Source organism: Coenobita brevimanus, chromosome 67 (genome assembly GCF_032717465.1).
Source record: "Coenobita brevimanus isolate Jiangsu-jjx chromosome 67, ASM3271746v2, whole genome shotgun sequence".
Lineage (NCBI taxonomy): Eukaryota > Metazoa > Arthropoda > Malacostraca > Decapoda > Coenobitidae > Coenobita > Coenobita brevimanus.
Genome location: NC_137020.1, coordinates 19,305,893 through 19,325,006, shown reverse-complemented (window position 1 = coordinate 19,325,006; position 19,114 = coordinate 19,305,893). Strand labels below are relative to the sequence as shown.

Genomic DNA, 19,114 nt, shown 5'->3' with positions numbered 1-19,114 from the left:
ACATACACACACACACACACATTAATATATATATATATATATATATATATATATATATATATATATATATATCACATTAATATATATATATATATATATATATATATATATATATATATATATATATATATATATATAAAGTAATCCCTCCACTATCCGATGCAATAGAGCCAAAGGCATGTCCGGAAAGTAGTCCCATCCAAAAAGTGGGCCCCTGGCTCCTGGACTAGTACTGATGGACCCTAACCCACCCTAACTCAGAAAAACACCTACATAACTCCCTACTGAACATGCATAGCACCTATTTAAGACCCTATTCACACCAATAAGGGGCATAAAAGAGTGAAATAAATGCAAAGGAACCAGAGAATGAGGTTTTAGAGGTGAGTATTTACGATATTAAACATTCTGGGTACTTACAACAAGTCCCTGGCTCCTGAACTGGTACTTATGGACCCTAACCTAGCCTAACTCAGACAAACACCTAACTACTGGAGATGCATAGCACCTAAGACCCTATTCACACCAATAAGGTGGCTCAATCGGTAGACAGATGGCCTGCAGTCCTAATGGACCCAGGTTCGAATCCCGGCTGGGGCAGGGAACAGTTTAAGGATTTGAATTTCATTAAATCAGGCTTTACTGATCTACCAGAAGACCCGCCGACCTGTTGTAAAAATACCCTCGCTAATACCAATACAGTAGTCCTGTATGAGACAGCCCTAGCATGTATTCAATATGGACGGTGGGTGTTAGCGCCGAAGTGGTGACATGTAGAGGTGTATGGTATGTAGGAGGACTGCTGGGCCTTGATAGCAGGCTGTGAAGCCTATGCCCGGAGTTGGACACATAAAAAAAAATAATAAAAAATAAAAGTTAAATAAATGCAAAGGAACCAGAGAATGAGGTTTTAGAGGTATGTATGGAAAAGACAGTATATTATGAAATATTCTGGGTACTTACAGCAAGTCCCTGGCTATCTCAATGAATAACCCGCCTCCCCTCAGACTCTGGCAGTAAAAATGTGTACATGAAGCACCTACAGTAATCAAGTCTTGCACTGAACTTAGTCATTTGCACTTAGAATTCTATTTTCTTAACAGTGCGCACTCAGGTCTTACTTGCACTCCATTGTACCTTAATGAAATCAGTGTTGTACTCTGCACTTAAGTCTTTGCACTCAGAATTCTATTTTCTTAACACTGCGCACTGTTCTTTTCACTGCACAACACTGTAAATTCCCGTGTGGTCTAGTGGCGACTTCTTGCTGTTTATTCACTGTCAGAGTCCGAGAGTAAGTGATGCAGGTGGCCTAGGGGCGTATCGCTGGGACGTGGTGATGGACTACCCACTACAGACAACTATGAAGAGAGGCACAAACTCACCTCCAGTGCCGACTCCACCGTGCATGATGTGCTGGGCTGTGGCTCAGAGGATGAGGGCCTGTCTTGGGGAGACAGTGACGTGGAGCCAAGGCTAAGCACAGCAGGGGTCATGGGTCTGAAAGAACTGTCAATGGTTGATTGACGCAAGGAACGAGGATTTTGGTGATTAATGATGCGCTGCCTGAAAGCGCGCACTTCCTCCACAAGTCGCAAGGACCCCATCTCCCTGTCGCAGTCCAGGTGTTCCAGGTAGTCGAGAACGAACTCTACGTGCTCCCAGAGTGCACTCAGCTTGGGGATGGCAGGAGTAGTGGCACACTGAGAGGAGTCCGCATCATTGTTGCTATCTTCATAGGAATCTTCAAGCTGGGTAGTTAGACCTGCAAATGAAGAAGCGATCTCGACATCAGACATGATCTGATACCCAGGATCACCCTCGTCATCATCCAACCACTCACACACTTTATCCACATCAACATCATTGCCATACACACAGAGACGTGCATGGAAGTCATCCACGTTGAAAACTAGAAAATCGTGCACCACATCGGTTCCGAGAAGCAGATGAAACCAACCATTTTCTAGAGTCTTGACAGGGACTTCCTTCCATGCAGTGGCCCAGTTGTAGATTGCAGGCTTGATGTTGCAGTGGTGAAGGTTTTCCATAGTCCACTGGCCTCGCATGTCTCCTCCCTCCCTGCGCTCGTCCTCGTCCTTGAGAACAACCATCACCTCGTTCAGGAACTTCCTTCGGTACAGCCTTTTCGTTGCCAAGTCACTCCTTAGTCCATGGGTTGAATGAGAGCAGTTGTATTAGGTGGCAAAAACATGCACCTAATGTGGCCATTCTCAGCCACCAACTCCTTGTCAGAAGGATGCGCAGGTGCTTTGTCCAAGAGAAGGAGGGCCTTTACCTGGTCACATAGGATTCCCAGCTTCTCTGTCTGGTAATGGATGACGTCCTTAACGAAATGGCGGTGGAACCAGTCTTAGAAGATCTTGGCTGTGAACCAACCCTTCACAGAATGGTGCCATCACCCCAAGAAGACACCGAGGCTGCTTTACATGACCAACAATAACGGGTTTGAGCCAGTGCATGCCGTTAGCATTGGCACAACACAAAGCAGATAACCGTTGCTTGGAGAGCTTGCAGCCAGGTACACGCTTCTCCATCTCCTTGGCTGAAGTGTTCATTGGCAAAGAGCAATAGAATAAACCAGTTTCGTCTGTGCTGTAGACTTGACTGAGAGTGAGGCCCTCCCTGTCGATCAAGCCCTTCACCTTCAGGTGAAACTCCTATACTCCATCCTCGCTGGCATCCAAAGCTTTGCCATGAGCCTTACAGTTGGAAAGGCCATGCTGTAACTTGAATGCGGAGCCAATCCTCGGATGACTTGAAGTTGGTGAGTCGTGAAGCATTGCAAACTTCTCAGCAGCAGCCTTCAGCTCCATGCCATGCACCAGCACACCAGCAGCATGTTGTTGTCAATACCAAATCAACATGGAGCAGTCGACTTTGGCATACTGGGAAGTAAACATCATCTTCCTCTCCACGTTGCATTTGTTCTTCAACAAGAAGTCAGCCATGTACTGCATGAGTTTGTCCCGGGATCTCTTGATATCAAACAACGTAGAGTGGGCCAGGTTAAACGCATGGAGGATACGTGATGTCGACCATCCCGTGTCCACTTTGTCCTCTTCCTCTTCTCAGGCAGTGGGGCCATCATCACACAAAAAGAAGAGGCACGAGAGAAACAGGAGAGCTTGCAAGAAGTAGGGCACCACCACAAAAGTGAGCATGTGGGCGGCCATGATGAGGAGCTTGCACACACAACGAAAGATGGGAGATAAGTGGGGAGGAAGCAGGGGTGCTCTAGCAGAGGTCGGCAGAACTACACACCAAAACACACCTGGTCGCGCCGTGCACCAAGTTCAAATTACAGGCAGAAAAACATTTTTATTTTTATTTATTTTTGTTTTTTTTTTGCATTTTTGGGGTAATTTTGGGTTTTCAAAGTCCTGGGCCCAAAATGTCCAGTAAGTGGGGAGTCTGGAAAGTGGGCATCCGGATAGTACAGGGGTTACTGTGTATATATATATATATATATATATATATATATATATATATATATATATATATGTACTAGCAATCATCCCTGGCATTGCCCGAGCAAAAAAAGTAAACACTCTAATCCAATTGGTTCTAGTTCAGTCTTTCTTTCTACCCCAGAAAGACCATGTACCTCTTATGTTTTTGAAGAGGGAGTATAAGAGGTCCAGGATCTTTCTACTTCAGCTTTCACAGCCTAACACCCAGTATGTGTGCGGACTTGTTTACTATTATCGGTGACCTCAAATGACCTCCGACCAGTGACCTCAAATGACTTTGGAGGTCAACCTCAAATAGCCTATGTTCGACATGGAGGTCATGTGAGTCTCCATGCCAGAAATTGGGCTGCTGGGTCTAGTCGTTCGAGCGTATATTACTGGTGACCTCAAATGACCTCCGGCTAGTGATATCAAATGACCTCGGAAGTCAACTTCACACAGCCTATGTTCGAACTGGAGGTCATTTGAGTGTCCATGCCAAAAATTGGGCTGCAGGGGTACCCGGGATTGGCCAGGCCAAAAAGGTAAATGCTATACAGGTGACTTCAAATGACTCAGATCTGAAATTTGACCCCCCTAGAATCATTCTTATGTCACCCTGATTCAGAATGTACTGTATATGGGTCTGGGGGTCTCTTGTCTTTGGTTTTAGTGTGATTGAAGGATGACCAAACAAACAAACTGCAGCTCATATATATATATATATATATATATATATATATATACATATATATATATATATATATATATATATATATATATATATATATATACATATATATATATATATATATTGTTACCTAGCCTATGATTTCATCATCCTTTGTGTAATTTTAACGCACAGTATGCTGCATGTTTGATCACGAGCGTGTTCTGCCTCAGTCCCCCCCTTCTACCGTTATAGTAGAGTAAGTTGTCCTTTCTGTTGTTCAGAGCGGGATTGTCAACTCTTTGTCCCCATGGCTTCATTTGTGCATCCTTCTTACAAATTGTATCAAGCTCTGCTGGCCCCTATATAATGAGCTCAGTCTCTGCATCATTGCCACTTAGATCTACTCCTCATTTTGTTCACATCTCTGTCCTCCCCTGTACCGTTATTATTATTGTGAGTGCTCCGGAAGTCTCCAACCATCTAGCAGCTGTGTAATTTGAGTATAACTGTTATTGCATTTTTTCCTTGTACTGTATAGCATAAGGTGTTGATTTGTAGGCCTAGTGAGGTTTTTTGTAATTTATGTAGGATTCATTTTGTCAGCCAGTTTTAATATTATTTTGTATCTGTAATAATTTATCTTGCATTAACTGAGCATTACCCAGTGTATTTTCATTTTATCAGGGCTGACTTAGGTAAATTTACTCTTGCTAATTTCATGTTAATAGAGGCTATTGCAGTTGACCATGTATTTAACCTGTTTTTGCCATTACATTATCCTTATGAGTCCTGAATGTTTTGTTGTTAGTTTGAGCATTAAACTTTAACTTGTAATTTTACCTAACTCTTTTGTTTTGAACCTGGAACTTTACGGGACAGTAGTGATTTTTAGTATTCTCACTTAAAGTGTACATTCTCTTTCAATGTTTCGTAACATAAATTTGGCGACCTCTTATCAGGATATTCAGGAAATTATCATAGGGATATTGCGTGATATTTTGTGACTGTGATTTATTTATGATGTCTACTATTTCTACACTTGATGAAGCCAAAGATTTTTTGTCAAATGTGCAAACAGTGTGTGATGTAGAAAACAGAACAAAGAATAAACTTAAGCTTGTTGCTCAACAATTAGGAATTGCAGTTCACTTTCATCATTCTAAAGATCAAATTGTTGGCATGATTAATAAAAGCTTGTTTAATGTAACTCCTCCAAATGAGCAAACGCAGATTGAATTAGCTAAGTTACAGCTAGCCCTGCAGGAGGCTCGTGTGAAGGAAGCTGAATTTCAAGCATGTGCTAAGGAGGCTGAGTCTCAGGCTAAGGAGGCTTGTGTTAAGGAGGCTGAATTTCAAGCAAATGCTAAGGAGGCTGAATCTCAGGCTCGGATTCAGGAGGCACAGATACAGACTCAGGCACAAATTGAACTAGCTAAGATTCAGGCAGACCATGAGTATCGCATGAAACAAGGTGGAACTGGATCATCTAGCTCTGATGATTTCGATGTGGCTAAAAATGTTAAACTTGTCCCTCCTTTTAATGAATCTGATTTAACAAAGTATTTTCAGTTGTTTGAGAGGGTAGCTACAGGTTTTAATTGGCCCAAGGAGTATTGGCCAGTACTCCTTCAAACTGTTCTCACCGGTAAAGCTCAAGTAACTTATGCATCTTTGCCTCAGGATCAATCTGATAATTATGATGTAGCTAAGAGCTTGATTCTTAAGGCCTATGTGCTTGTTCCTGAAGCCTATAGAGTAAAATTTAGGACAACTTATAAGCAAGATAAGCAATCCCATGTTGAGTATGCAAAAATCAAAGAAGATCTGTTAGAGCAGTGGTTAAATTCTAAGAATGTGGATTCTGATTTTGACAAATTTAAGCAGATGATTTTACTGGAGGACTTCAAAAGGTGTGTTAATAAAGATGTAAGCCTATATCTTGATGAGAAAAGAATAGATAATTTGTCTGATGCTGCAGTTTTAGCTGATGAATATGTTCTCACTCACAAGAGATATTCTAGAGAAAAAGGGAAAGCTGAGAGTAAGTACGTTGCCTCTACTCAGAGTACAGGTAACAGGAAAGAGAATAAAGATGATGTTTCTCAGGAAGTAAATACCAGCTTCACCTCTAGATTTCGGAAAAGTAAATGTACTTATTGTAGTAAGCTTGGTCATACTACGGAGAAATGTTTCAGGAGACAGCGTGATGTGAACAAAAAGGAGTCTTTAAATATTCAGTCAATAGGTCTAGTATCCACCCTTGAGAGTTCCCAGAATTCTTTAACTGAGTTAACTGAACCTGCTTTGAGGGGTAACTTAAATTCTCATGATGGAGCTCCTCTTTTGAGCAGTAACGTGGGTGACACTCTCAAGAGTTCATGTGCTAATTTCCTGTCTGATGGTTTTGTCAGTCCTCTGGACAATAATGACAGGAAATCAGTTAAAATATATCGTGATACAGGTGCTTGCCAATCCCTTATGCTGACCAGTGTTCTAGGCTCTAATGTTAATTCCTCTGATGAAACTGTAATCTTACAAGGTGTGGGGAATAATTACTTCTCTGTCCCTCTGTGCAGAGTGAATTTAGAGTCTGGTTTTGTTAATGGTTCTGTTATGGTTGGGTTGGTTGAGACACTCCCAATGTCAGGTGTAACTTTCTTACTTGGAAATGATATTGGTGGAAGTCAAGTGTGTCCAGCTCCTCAGTTGTCTAGTGAGCCAGTGGCTGCGTCCCAGGATTGTGATGTCCCTGATGTGTTCCCGGCATGAGCTGTCACTAGGGCTAAGTCTAAAGTTACTGGTGATTTAGAGGATAATGATGATGATGATGTTATCCTAGCTGACACTTTTCTTGCTAATTTGGACCACTCACCAGATGAGGCAGTACCCCGTAGTGTTGATAATTTGTCTCGTCAAGAGTTGGTTGAGTTGCAGGTTGCTGACCCTGAGTTGAAAGGTCTAGCTAACTCTGCTTGCAGTGAGGAAGAATCAGCTGGTGCGTCTACTTGTTATTATATAAAGTCAGGAGTACTTATGAGGAAGTGGAGACCCCCAACAGCATCAGCCGACTGTGAATGGGAGGTTGTACATCAAGTTGTCATCCCTCGTGTTTGTAGGCAGGATATCATTAGAGTGGCTCATGATTCCAGTTTGGCAGGACACCTTGGAGTGAGGAAGACTGTGGCACGCATTTTGAAACACTTCTACTGGCCAGGTATCTTCAGGGATGTTTCCTGGTATTGTAAGTCTTGTCACACCTGTCAAGTTGTGGGGAAGTGTAATCAGACCGAAAGGGTTGCACCTCTAGTTCCCATTCCTCCTTTTCAGGCGCCTTTCACCCGTGTGTTGGTGGATATTGTGGGCCCTCTTCCCAAGACTTCTTCAGGATTTTCTTATGTGTTGACCCTGATTGATATGGCTACTCGTTATCCTGAAGCCATTCCACTTAGAAATATCTCAGCAAAGAACGTGGTTAAGGAAATGCTAGGGTTCTTCACAAAGTTTGGTCTGCCCAAGGAGGTACAGTCAGACCGGGGAAGTAATTTCATGTCAAATGTTTAAGCAGTCTCTGAAAGAGTTGGGCATCACCCAGATCACGTCTTCAGCTTACCATCCCCAGACCCAAGGAGCGTTGGAGAGATATCATCAAACACTCAAATTGATGCTCAAGAAATACTGTTTGGAACGTCAGAAAGACTGGGATAAAGGCCTTCCATTCGTTGTATTTGCCGCAAGAGAATCTCCAAATGAATCACTAGGCTTCTCACCCTTTGAACTACTGTTTGGCCATGAAGTAAGAGGACCCCTTAAGTTACTCAAGGAATGCTATCTGTCGGAGGAAGATGACGTCAACCTGCTGGAGTATGTGATGAAGTTCAAAGAACGGCTGTCCACTGCTTTACGGCTGGCGAGAGATAATTTAGGAGCTGCTCAGGAGAAGATGAAGACTTGGTATGATAAGAAGTCCAGGTTACGCCACTTTCAGCCAGGAGATCAGGTTTTGATTCTGCTACCAGTTCATGGGCAACCCCTTGAAGCCAAGTTTAGTGGTCCTTATTTCGTGGAGAAGAAACTCAGCGATGTCAACCATGTCATCGCCACACCAGATCGTAGAAAGAACAAGCAACTTTGTCACATCAACATGCTAAAGTTATATCACAGGTGGGACGAAAATAATCCAGTCTGCACTGTAGCTGTTCCACCCGAGTCTGCAAGTGAAGTTCTCCCATGCAGCATGAGCCTGAGTGATAGTTTGGGGAAGAATCCTGATATCATGAATGATCTCCAGACTAAGCTTTCTCATCTACCTCCCGAGGAAAGGCAGGAGTTTTCGGCATTACTGCAGGAGTACCCGCAAGTGTTCCGTGCCACTCCAGGAAGAACCACTGTATTGATGCATGATGTCGATGTTGGAGACGGAAAGCCAATTAAATTGCCTCCTTACCGTGTGAACCCAATGAAAGTTCCTCTCATCCAGAAGGAGCTTGGCTACCTGTTGGACCACAAGATGATTGAGCCCTGTCAGAGCGAGTGGAGTTCTCCTGTCACTCTAGTCCCTAAGCCAGGTGGGTCACAGCGGCTTTGCATTGACTACAGACGTGTTAATCAGATAACCAAAACAGACACTTACCCTCTCCCTCGCGTGGAAGATTGCATGGACAAGATCGGAAAGGCTAGGTACATAAGTAAGTTTGATTTGTTAAAGGGATACTGGCAAGTACCTATGACTGAACGTGCTAGGGAGATCTCATGTTTTGTAACACTAGGAAAGACTTTTGCAAGTTCTGTAATGCCATATGGCATGAAGAATGCACCAGCCACATTTCAGAAGCTCATGAATGTTGTAACAGAGGGTTTGGCAGGGTGTGTTGTTTATATTGATGATGTATTAATCTTCAGTGACAACTGGAAAGATCACCTATGCCATGTCAGTAAATTTCTTGAACGTTTGGTTCATGCTAATCTTGTAGCTAATTTATCAAAGTGTGAGTTTGGTCAAGCTAAAGTTCAGTACCTTGGGTATGTAATTGGTGATGGACATGTTGCACCACCAGGAGCTAAGGTTCAGGTTATAAGTGATCTTCCCAGACCTAAAAGTAGGAAAAAGCTACAAAGATTTTTGAGAATGGTAGGTTATTACCGGAGATTTGTTCTTAACTTTTCAATTCTTGTATCACCACTTACAGACCTACTGAAAAAGGGAGTTAAATTTGTCTGGACCGATAACTGTGAATCCTCTTTCAACAAACTTAAAGCTATCCTATTAAGTCAGCCAGTGCTTGCTACTCCAAATTTTGCTAAGCCTTTTAAGATGTCTGTTGATGCAAGTGATACAGTAGCTGGGGCTGTTTTGCTGCAAGAGGATGATCAGGGTATTGAACATCCTGTATCTTATTACAGTAAGAAGTTCACTCCACCTCAAAAGAACTACTCAACTATTGAGAAAGAGCTTTTGGCCTTGATTTTGGGTTTACAGCATTTTTCATTTTATTTGTGTTCTGGTTTTGACCCCATAGTCATTTATACCGATCATAACCCACTGAAATTCCTTAGTAAGTTTAAAGATAAAAATCAGAGATTGACAAGATGGAGTCTACTTCTTCAGGAGTATTCATTAGACATACAACATGTCAAGGGGAAAGAAAATGTCATTGCAGATTGCTCAGTGCCGGTCCTAGCTTTTCTGAGGCCCTACGCTGGATCTTTGGAGGCCCCCCCCCCCACTCTTCGTTTGCATTTCTCCCCCTACCCTACATATTCATCCCCCAGGTTATATCCCTATCCTGAGCAATGTAAAGTAAAAAACTTGTACTGCATAATCTTTTATTCTCTGAATAAAAATAAAATAATGATATCTTGAGTGAAACTATAATTTACATACAATCATTATTCAGATATATAAAAACAGAAATTGTCATTGCCAAATAACTCCATAGTGACAAAAAGGCTACAGCATTATATTTTTTGTAATATTATGCATTAGGCTGCTACTATTAGAAAAGGAAAAAATTATAGCTAAAATGCCGAATGGTAACATATATGTTGAAACAAAAACACTGACCCAAAAACATGTAACATCAGTAAAAATATCATTATAATCGGCAACAATTCTGAATTTTACACCAAAACGCTGTAGGCTCTCATATATAAGTAATCATTATCCACAGAAAGTTTTAATATTCTAATGTTATACTATAAATAGCGATAATGAATATCATCATTATTAAACAAGGAATATTAGCAATTAATTTAGACTTTCACCCTCCTGCACTTTCTTGAGGCGAAGTCGTCTATTACATCATCATAGTTGAGATGCTTCCCAAGCTCTCTGTTGATGCTAATGACAGCAAGTCCACTCAGGCGTTCTTGACTCATCGTTGAACGCAAGTAGGTCTTGATTAGCTTCAATTTGGAGAAACTTCTCTCCGCGGAGGCTACAGTAACTGGAAGTGTCACAGCTACCCTAAGTGCTATCCACAGGTTGGGGTACAGTTCTTCCAGTTGTTTTTCGTGGATTAAAGAGAGCATCTCCAGTGCTGTTGTCTGGAGTGGTACTGAAGGAAGGTTCTGAATTTCTTGTGCCAGTTCAAGTCCATTTATATCTGATTCACCATTGCAGCTCAAAGTCGTCTCTACTTTTGCACACTGACTTCAGTGATTCATGAGAAATTTTCTCTATATTGTTGAACTTCAGCAGCACTCCAAATTTCTCCCGCACCTCATTGAGGGAATGGAATCTCTCTTCTAATGAACCTAAAGCCGAGTCCACTACCACATTAAAAAATGAAATCTCAAGATTCTTGAGAGCATCGCCAACTGGCTCATCTGCAGTTTCATAAGCAAAATGCCTTTTTGTGCTCCTGATCAGTTTTTGTTTCAGTTGTGACTCAACATTCATATCTTCACACAACTCTTTGGCAGGGGTTTGTGCTCCAGCAAAACCAGATTCTCTGTAGAGTGCAAGGGAGGTCTTGGCTTTATTTATCAGATCAATTGCAACATCTAATTGCATGGAAGCTGACTGAAGCAGTTTGTTGACCTGGTTGACAATAGTTAAAATATCACACCAGACAACAGAACAAATCAAGAAGCGGTAGGATCCAACCTCCTCTGCTAAAGCCTGGGCTTCCACTTTGGCAACAGGATCAGACACATTCTCTCGAGCCTCTACATGGGCATCTCTGATCTGAGTTGCCTGATGTCTGACTGCATGGATGCTTTGCAATCTACTCTCCCATCTGGTGTCACTCCAAGACTTTACTGTGAGATGTACATGTTTTCTGAGAACAGTCCATCTTTGTGTGGCAGCTGAAAAGAAAGTAAACAATTTCTGGAGATGCCCAAAAAATCCAACAGCATCCCTTGATACTTTTGCTGCATCTGCAATTACCAAGTTCAGTGTATGTGCCCCACATGGAACATACACTGCCCTGGGGTTTTTCTGAAGAAGTCGAGCTTGAACGCCTTGTTTTTTCCCCTTCATATTTGCTCCATTATCGTAAGCTTGACCCCTGCAATCTTGAAAGGGTATATCAAGCTCCTTCAGTTTTTCCAGTATCACAGTAGACAAGTTTAATCCGGTTGTCTCCTCCACAACCACAAACCCAAGGAAATGCTCCTGGATTTCTGGCGTGTTCTCCAGATTCAAAGTCCTAACAATGATGGACATTTGCTCCTGGTGGCTAATGTCTGGGGTGCAATCGAGTATGAGGGAGAAATATTTTGACTGGCGGATCTTTATAACAAGGCCTCCATCAATTTGTTGCTTATCATCTGGATCAGCTCGTTCTGGATATGCTTGCCTAGGTAATGTGAGTGTGTGCTGTTATTTGTAATTCTTGCTAAATGTTGATCCATGACTGGGTCAAATTTGGCTAACAGTTCCACTTCTTTGAGGAAATTCCCGTTATTTGGCTCATACAGCTTGTCAGAGGATCCTCTAAAACCTTGATTTCTCTCTGCAAGTGACTGAATGATGCACACTAAGCGTGTGAGCACATTCCGCCACCTCTTTCTTTCTATCTCCATCAATGACATCTCTTGCTTGTCAATTGTTTTGCCCAATTTCAACCTCAGTTGCAGCTCTTTCCAGATCACCATGGATTTTAAGTGGTCTGGACTGCACTCATGACTGCGAATCAGTGCATTAATGTTTGACCAGTCATTTACACCTCCTTCTATGAATTTCATATTTTTAGTCTGAAACAACTTGCAGCAAAAACAAAATACGGAATTTGTATATTCTGAATATATGAGCCAGCTTCTTGGAATTTTCTCACCATTAGGCATTTTTCTTAATAACAGACCTTCGTGAAATGCTCTTCCACCTTTATTTTTTGGATATTTGTAATTTCTTTTAGCAATAAATGGTCCTCTGCGTACCATCTCAGTCCTGAAGCTATCTGTAATTGGAGATAGCCAAAATGCTGGATCAGTTGGTGGTGCTGTCTTCTCTGCTGATACTGCCGGAGAGGCAATGCAAATTGTTGAAACTGAGGGTGCTGTAGAAGTGGTGGCTGTGGTCGAGTGAACTGCAGTAGTGCTGGCTGGGGTCGAGGGGGCTGTAGAAGTGCTGGCTGGGGTCGAGGGGGCTGTAGAAGTGCTGGTTGGGGTCAAGGGAACTGCAGTAGTGCTGGTTGGGGTCAAGGGAACTGCAGTAGTACTGGCTGGGGTCGAGGAAGCTGCAAAAGTGCTGGTTGGGGTCGAGGGGGCTGCAAAGGTGCTGGCTGGGGTCAAGGGAACTGCAGAAGTGCTGGCTGGGGTCAAGGGAACTGCAGAAGTGCTGGCTGGGGTCGAGGGTGTTGCAGAAGTGCTGGCTGGGGTCGAGGGTGTTGCAGAAGTGCTGGCTGGGGTCGAGGGTGTTGCAGAAGTGCTGGCTAGGGTCAAGGGTGCTGCAGTAGTGTTGGCTGGGGTCGAGGGTGTTGCAGTAGTGCTGGCTAGGGTCGAGGGTGTTGCAGTAGTGTTGACTGGGGTCGAGGGAACTGCATTAGTGCTGGCTGCCGCTGGGGTCGAGGGTGTTGCAGTAGTGTTAACTGGGGTCGAGGGTGTTGCAGTAGTGTTAACTGGGGTCGAGGGTGTTGCAGTAGTGCTGGCTGGAGTCGAGGGTGTTGCAGTAGTGCTAACTGGGGTCGAGGGTGTTGCAGTAGTGTTAACTGGGGTCGAGGGTGTTGCAGTAGTGTTGGCTGGGGTCGAGGGTGTTGCAGTAGTGTTGGCTGGGGTCGAGGGTGTTGCAGTAGTGCTGGCTGGGGTCGAGGGTGTTGCAGTAGTGTTGGCTGGGGTCGAGGGTGTTGCAGTAGTGCTAGCTGGGGTCGAGGGAGCTGCAAAAGTGCTGGTTGGGGTCGAAGGGGCTGCAGTAGGGCTGCCTGGGGTCAAAAAGTCTGTTTCGGGAGTAGCTGCTTCCGTCTGGTTGGTACGAAGAAATTTCAGTAATGACCCTGGGCGAAACGAAACATTGATAACCCCTGGCGTGGCTCTTCAGAAGTTCAGTACACGATTTTATTTTTGAAGCAGTGCAGAATATAAATTGGATATATAAGCCTATAAGTAAGCCAGTTTTAAATTTATATGCATAATACCACATTTCTCCATGTACTATCAAAGTATGGGAAGTATAGTGCACAACACATTTTGAAGTTTTTGTTTACACTAATTTTGATAATTAATACACTTTATTAAAATAATGGATTTATTTTCACTTGATTAATATCCTCATAATAGAATATTAGTTTTCACCTAATGCTTCAAAGTATACAAAAACACTTTTTGTTGTGAAATACTGAGGTCAATACACTTGCCACACCATAAACACATGTATAAGTGAATTAACGAATTTTAAAGTAATATATAGTTTCGCATGAAGAGGGGAGAGAAGAGGGACAGCCACGGTAGCGTTGAATGGCGTCGCTTTGTCTGGAAGAAAGGAGGCCAAAGGGGTGACTAGGCTACATGTGATGCAATTAGTGACTTGGATATAGCAGTAATTTCTTAAACATACAATTTGTAACGTTGCGTTCTTACTATTGTAAATGGATGAGTATCGTTACCCACCGAAAACTTTAAATTACCCCCGACAGAGTGATTTACCCAATTGCCGATCCCTAGGCGGTGCCACTAAGGCCTATGAAAAAAAAAACTTAACGCCATAATGGACGAAAGTGAGCATCTGACGTTCCCGTTTTCGTACCATAATAAATTTGCTGCTCACGCCAGGCGATCGTCACCTGTTTATGGTGTAAAATAGTACTGGAATGTGATAGTAGGATAAACGCAACCGGAGACCTCCCTCCCCCCCTTTCGTGTAACAAATTTAAATATTCACAAACTACGATAACGGTTTTTCCATTTAAAAACACTGAATAATTCCAGAAGAAAATTTTCTTTAGCAGGCTAAAATATATTAGAAATACAAGGCTGTTCATAAAATTTTACAAGACTAAATGTTTCCGTAACGAATACGAGTAAACAAGAACTTCCAAGGTGGCATCGTGGCGAGTAAAATTGGAGTTAAGACATTAAATTATGCTTCCTAGTTTATTTCAGACTACCCGTGTACCTTTAGTAGATTTCTGAAACGGCAACTGTTTGAAAGTTTGTGTGTTAGCCAGCTCAATGCTGTAATTAGCACATTTGAGGGGAAGCCAGTAAGCTTCTCCCTCTAACCCAACAACATCCTTGTTACAATTCTTGACTATGAAAAATCATGAAATAAATGACGTGTAAGAAGTTTATAATATTATAGTACAAGGCAGAAATTACACATATCAGAGTTGCATCACGGTTGGTAAATGGTTAGGTTTGTATTTTTCACTAGCTTTAGTGTTTGCTTTTACAGTTGATACAGAAACTGGTGATAAAACAGAAAAATTTTTCGTCAGTGCCAACAAGTATGTGCAGTCACTGAAGTTCTTTATTGAAAAATGTGCTTCGTTTTTGCACCAAAATAAATTGATAAGCTGATGTTGTTAGCCTAAAATAAGGTTACCAGAAATGAGTGAATTGGTTGGTTAGGATGCTGGCTGAGATATTTACCTATTTCAGTCAAACACTCGGATCTGAGCACAGGTGTGTTGGCTTTAAAGCAAAATTTGCTGGTAAATGCAGATTATTTCATGAGAAAAACAAAAAAACATCCTGAGGCATCTTTCCATCCCAAGAGCTTTTCTTGTAGATAACTACAGGCCTAAGGAAATGGCCTGTACCATGAATGTATAATATAAAAAGTACTTAATTAGATAGAAATGGCAGTTACTGTAATGGAGAAGTAGATGGGTGTAGGAAAGGCACAGAATACTGGTTAGGGTGGAACGGTTATACAAAAGCATGAAAGGTGCAGTTAAGCAATGACTGAAACAGGAAGCAATGAGATAAATATTTAGTGAGGAGACAAACATCAAGCACATGACCAGTTTAGGAGAAACCTAAAAAAACAGAACAGTAAACATTCTGAAAATGTATAAAACAGAACTGGAAGAAATTACTATAGAGGTGGAATGATTTATGGGAAAAGAGGAAAGCTTATTTACAAGACTGGGACAGAAAAAGAAATGCTGTACCATATAACTTAGGAAATCATTGCATACTGTTTGAAGGGAAAGGTAATAATGAATGTGAATATCAGAGTAGCTAGTCTAATTACTGAGCTAAACTGGATATTTTATGGCAATTGCTGAAACAGGGAAGGTGACAATAATATAGCCTAGGGGAAAAAGAATATAGCTAGATATATAGACACTGAATGAACAACTGTTCTAGTACACACATCTGATAACCTATGTTTTCCAATATGGTCTGTTGGTCATGGCTGGATGACAGGTGTGGAAAGAAACTGCTGAAAAAAATGGAAAAGTGTTACTGCATCCCTCTTGTGCAGGTGCTGCAATGACTGTGACCATTCAACCAGCTTTGTAAAAAGTAAATTAGTCTTCATGCTAAATATAAAGTCTCCAATAACTGTGTATTTACATCTTGCAATATAAATTTAGTAACTCATGACCTAGCCTACTGCTGCATGAGTAGAGGTGCACATAGCCTGGATAAACTGCTGTATAATTCATGACTGGTGAGCTGGCCGGAAACAGTATGCAAGTGTACGAGGTATGCAATAATACATTCTCTTTGCTCATATGAATTCACACCTGGATAATCTCAGTAATTATTTCATGCAGATAACTGCAAAAGGAGGATAAATCAAAATTCATTCCTGCCTGGTCTATACAGTACACAGTATTTTGCTTGTAAATGCATGGTCTTTATGCATTCTGCCATCATTTGTTATCAATTCTAGCGCAAATATAGTTATTTCCTTCATAAAAATAACAGTTTAGAATGGGTTAGGGAAGTGTTTCGTTTATTAAACAGAAGAAACATTAAACAATTGTGTGCTTTTAGTGCTCATGCAGCACACTCCCTCCTAATTTAGCATCTGTCGTGGCATTCAAACACCGAAACTGGGTTTCGCCAAGACTGACGGTCCAGATTTTTTATAGTAAGTATGACTGATGTTCAGGAACGTCTGACAACTGAACGTCGCCTTTGGACCACCTGAATTCTGGGTTTTTATATTATGGCCCATCTGTGACCTGTCAGGAACGTTAACAATAAAGTTTAGTCAGTTTCGTCACTTACGATATTCTAAAAACAGTAGCCTACAATCGCATGATGAGTGGTAACATTACAAAAATTACTGACCTTTACTGTTAGCATGAGCTTCCTCTTGTAGTCTTTTCTTTGTTCGTTTTTGTGAACCTGAGAGATCTTTACGTTTTGACGTCATGTTGCTGACTGAGAGTAGCAGTCGGCAGCAGCGACTCAGCTGATTTCCTGTAGTGCAGCACTAGGTATTGCCACCAGAATTTAATGTTAAATCCCACTAAACAAATTTGTAGTTACCACTGTTTTTTGTTACTCAAAAAAACTAATGTAGCCCAGTTTTTGCCTGCAATTATTCAGTTATTATTGTTTATACAATGTCCATGCACGTGGAATCAATTAGTCGATATAAGCAGCATTCTCGACGTACTTTTATTTTTTAATTTTTTGTCTATTTTTTTTTTCAAATACACTTCCTGAGGACAGGAGGCCCCACCAGTGATCGGAGGCCCTACGCACTGAGCGTAGTGAGCGTATAGGAAGGACCGGCCCTGATGATTGCTTATCTAGACTTTAGACAGATTGTTTTAGAGTAATAAGAAATTTCCTTTGTAAATTTCTTTTTCTTTGTGGGGAGGTGTTACCTAGCCTATGATTTCATCATCCTTTGTGTAATTTTAACGCACAGTATGCTGCATGTTTGATCACGAGCGTGTTCTGCCTCAGTCCCCCCCTTCTACCGTTATAGTAGAGTAAGTCGTCCTTTCTGTTGTTCAGAGCGGAATTGGCAACTCTTTGTCCCCATGGCTTCATTTGCGCGTCCTTCTTACAAGTTGTATCAAGCTCTGCTGGCCGCTATATAATGAGCTCAGTCTCTGCATCATTGCCACTTAGATCTACTCCTCATTTTGTTCACATCTCTGTCCTCCCCTGTACTGTTATTATTATTGTGAGTGCTCCGGAAGTCTCCAACCATCTAGCAGCTGTGTAATTTGAGTATAACTGTTATTGCATTTTTTTCCTTGTACTGTATAGCATAAGGTGTTGATTTGTAGGCCTAGTGAGGTTTTTTTGTAATTTATGTACAGTAGGATTCATTTTGTCAGCCAGTTTTAATATTATTTTGTATCTGTAATAATTTATCTTGCATTAACTGAGCATTACCCAGTGTATTTTCATTTTATCAGGGCTGACTTAGGTAAATTTACTCTTGCTAATTTCATGTTAATAGAGGCTATTGCAGTTGACCATATATTTAACCTGTTTTTGCCATTACATTATCCTTATGAGTCCTGAATGTTTTGTTGTTAGTTTGAGCATTAAACTTTAACTTGTAATTTTACCTAACTCTTTTGTTTTGAACCTGGAACTTTACGGGACAGTAGTGATTTTTAGTATTCTCACTTAAAGTGTACATTATCTTTCTCTGTTCCGTAACAATATATATATATATATATATATAATATACTGTAGCACTAGCCGTGTGTGTGTGATTGTGGCTAAACGGGAGGAGATCGGGAGAATGTTTGTGAGAGGAACGTTGGATGTGTTAGCTTTAAGTGAAACAAAGATGAAAGGGAAAGGTGAGTCTAAGTTTGGAAGTGTGAATGGAAGATTGTCAGGTGTTGATAGAGGAAGGGCAAGACAAGGTGTAGCCTTGTTAGTGAGCCCGGAAGTACAGCAGTGTGCGATTGAATGGAATGAGGTGTGATCGAGACTGATGTGGGTGAAAGTGAAATTTGAAAGTGACTTGTGGGTATATGTGAGTGCATATGGGCCTGGTAGTGAAAGGGATGAGGAAGAGAGGGAGTCTTTCTGGAATGATGTTGACGAGTGTCTGCAGAGTTTTGGAGCGAATGTGAATGTGGTAATGACGGGAGATCTGAATGCTAGAGTGGGAAATGTAGCAGTTTAAGGTGTAGTTGGTATGCATGGTGTGCCTGGAAGAAATGAAAATGGGGAACGAATGATAGGGATGTGCGTTGAGCGAGAGATGGTGATTGGAAATACCTTGTTTGAGAAGAAAGATATGTATAAGTATACATGGGTGAGAAAGGAGGGTGAAAGAGTTGTTGATAGAGCATTGATGAACTATGTGGTTGTGTCCAGGTATGTAACTGAAAGATTGTTGGATGTGAGAGTTTTGAGAGGGGAGGGTGGAGGTATGTCTGACCACTACCTGGTGGAGGGAAAGTTAAGAGTAGGTAAGAGATGGGTGAGAGCTAGGAGAGTTAGGTGTGGCAGGGAGGTTTTGAAAGTAAGTGAGTTGGATAAAAGAGAGAAAATTATAGAGTATCAGGAGAAATTGCAAGATGAGTGGAATGCAGTGAAAGATTGGGAGAATGGCAGTGTGGAGGAGGAATGGCAGTTGTTTAAGAGT

General features: G+C 41.6%; 2 protein-coding genes across 2 annotated transcripts; both read right to left on the bottom strand.

The window, feature by feature from the left end:
* Positions 1-10,753: 10,753 nt before the first annotated feature.
* On the bottom strand, positions 10,754-11,815 carry LOC145405581 (52 kDa repressor of the inhibitor of the protein kinase-like). Its single transcript, XM_080276908.1, has one exon. It carries the CDS (start codon positions 11,813-11,815, stop codon positions 10,754-10,756), a length of 1,062 nt encoding a protein of 353 aa, XP_080133034.1.
* A 68-nt stretch (positions 11,816-11,883) lies between these two features.
* On the bottom strand, positions 11,884-12,336 carry LOC145405580 (zinc finger MYM-type protein 1-like). Its single transcript, XM_080276907.1, has one exon. The coding sequence runs from the start codon at positions 12,334-12,336 to the stop codon at positions 11,884-11,886; it is 453 nt and encodes a 150-aa protein (XP_080133033.1).
* Between the last annotated feature and the right edge of the window lie 6,778 nt (positions 12,337-19,114).

What these genes read in the sequence shown, in the direction of transcription:
- LOC145405581 (XM_080276908.1), bottom strand. Translation starts at nt 11,815, where the DNA reads ATGTCCATCATTGTTAGGACTTTGAATCTGGAGAACACGCCAGAAATC.
- LOC145405580 (XM_080276907.1), bottom strand. Translation starts at nt 12,336, where the DNA reads ATGAAATTCATAGAAGGAGGTGTAAATGACTGGTCAAACATTAATGCA.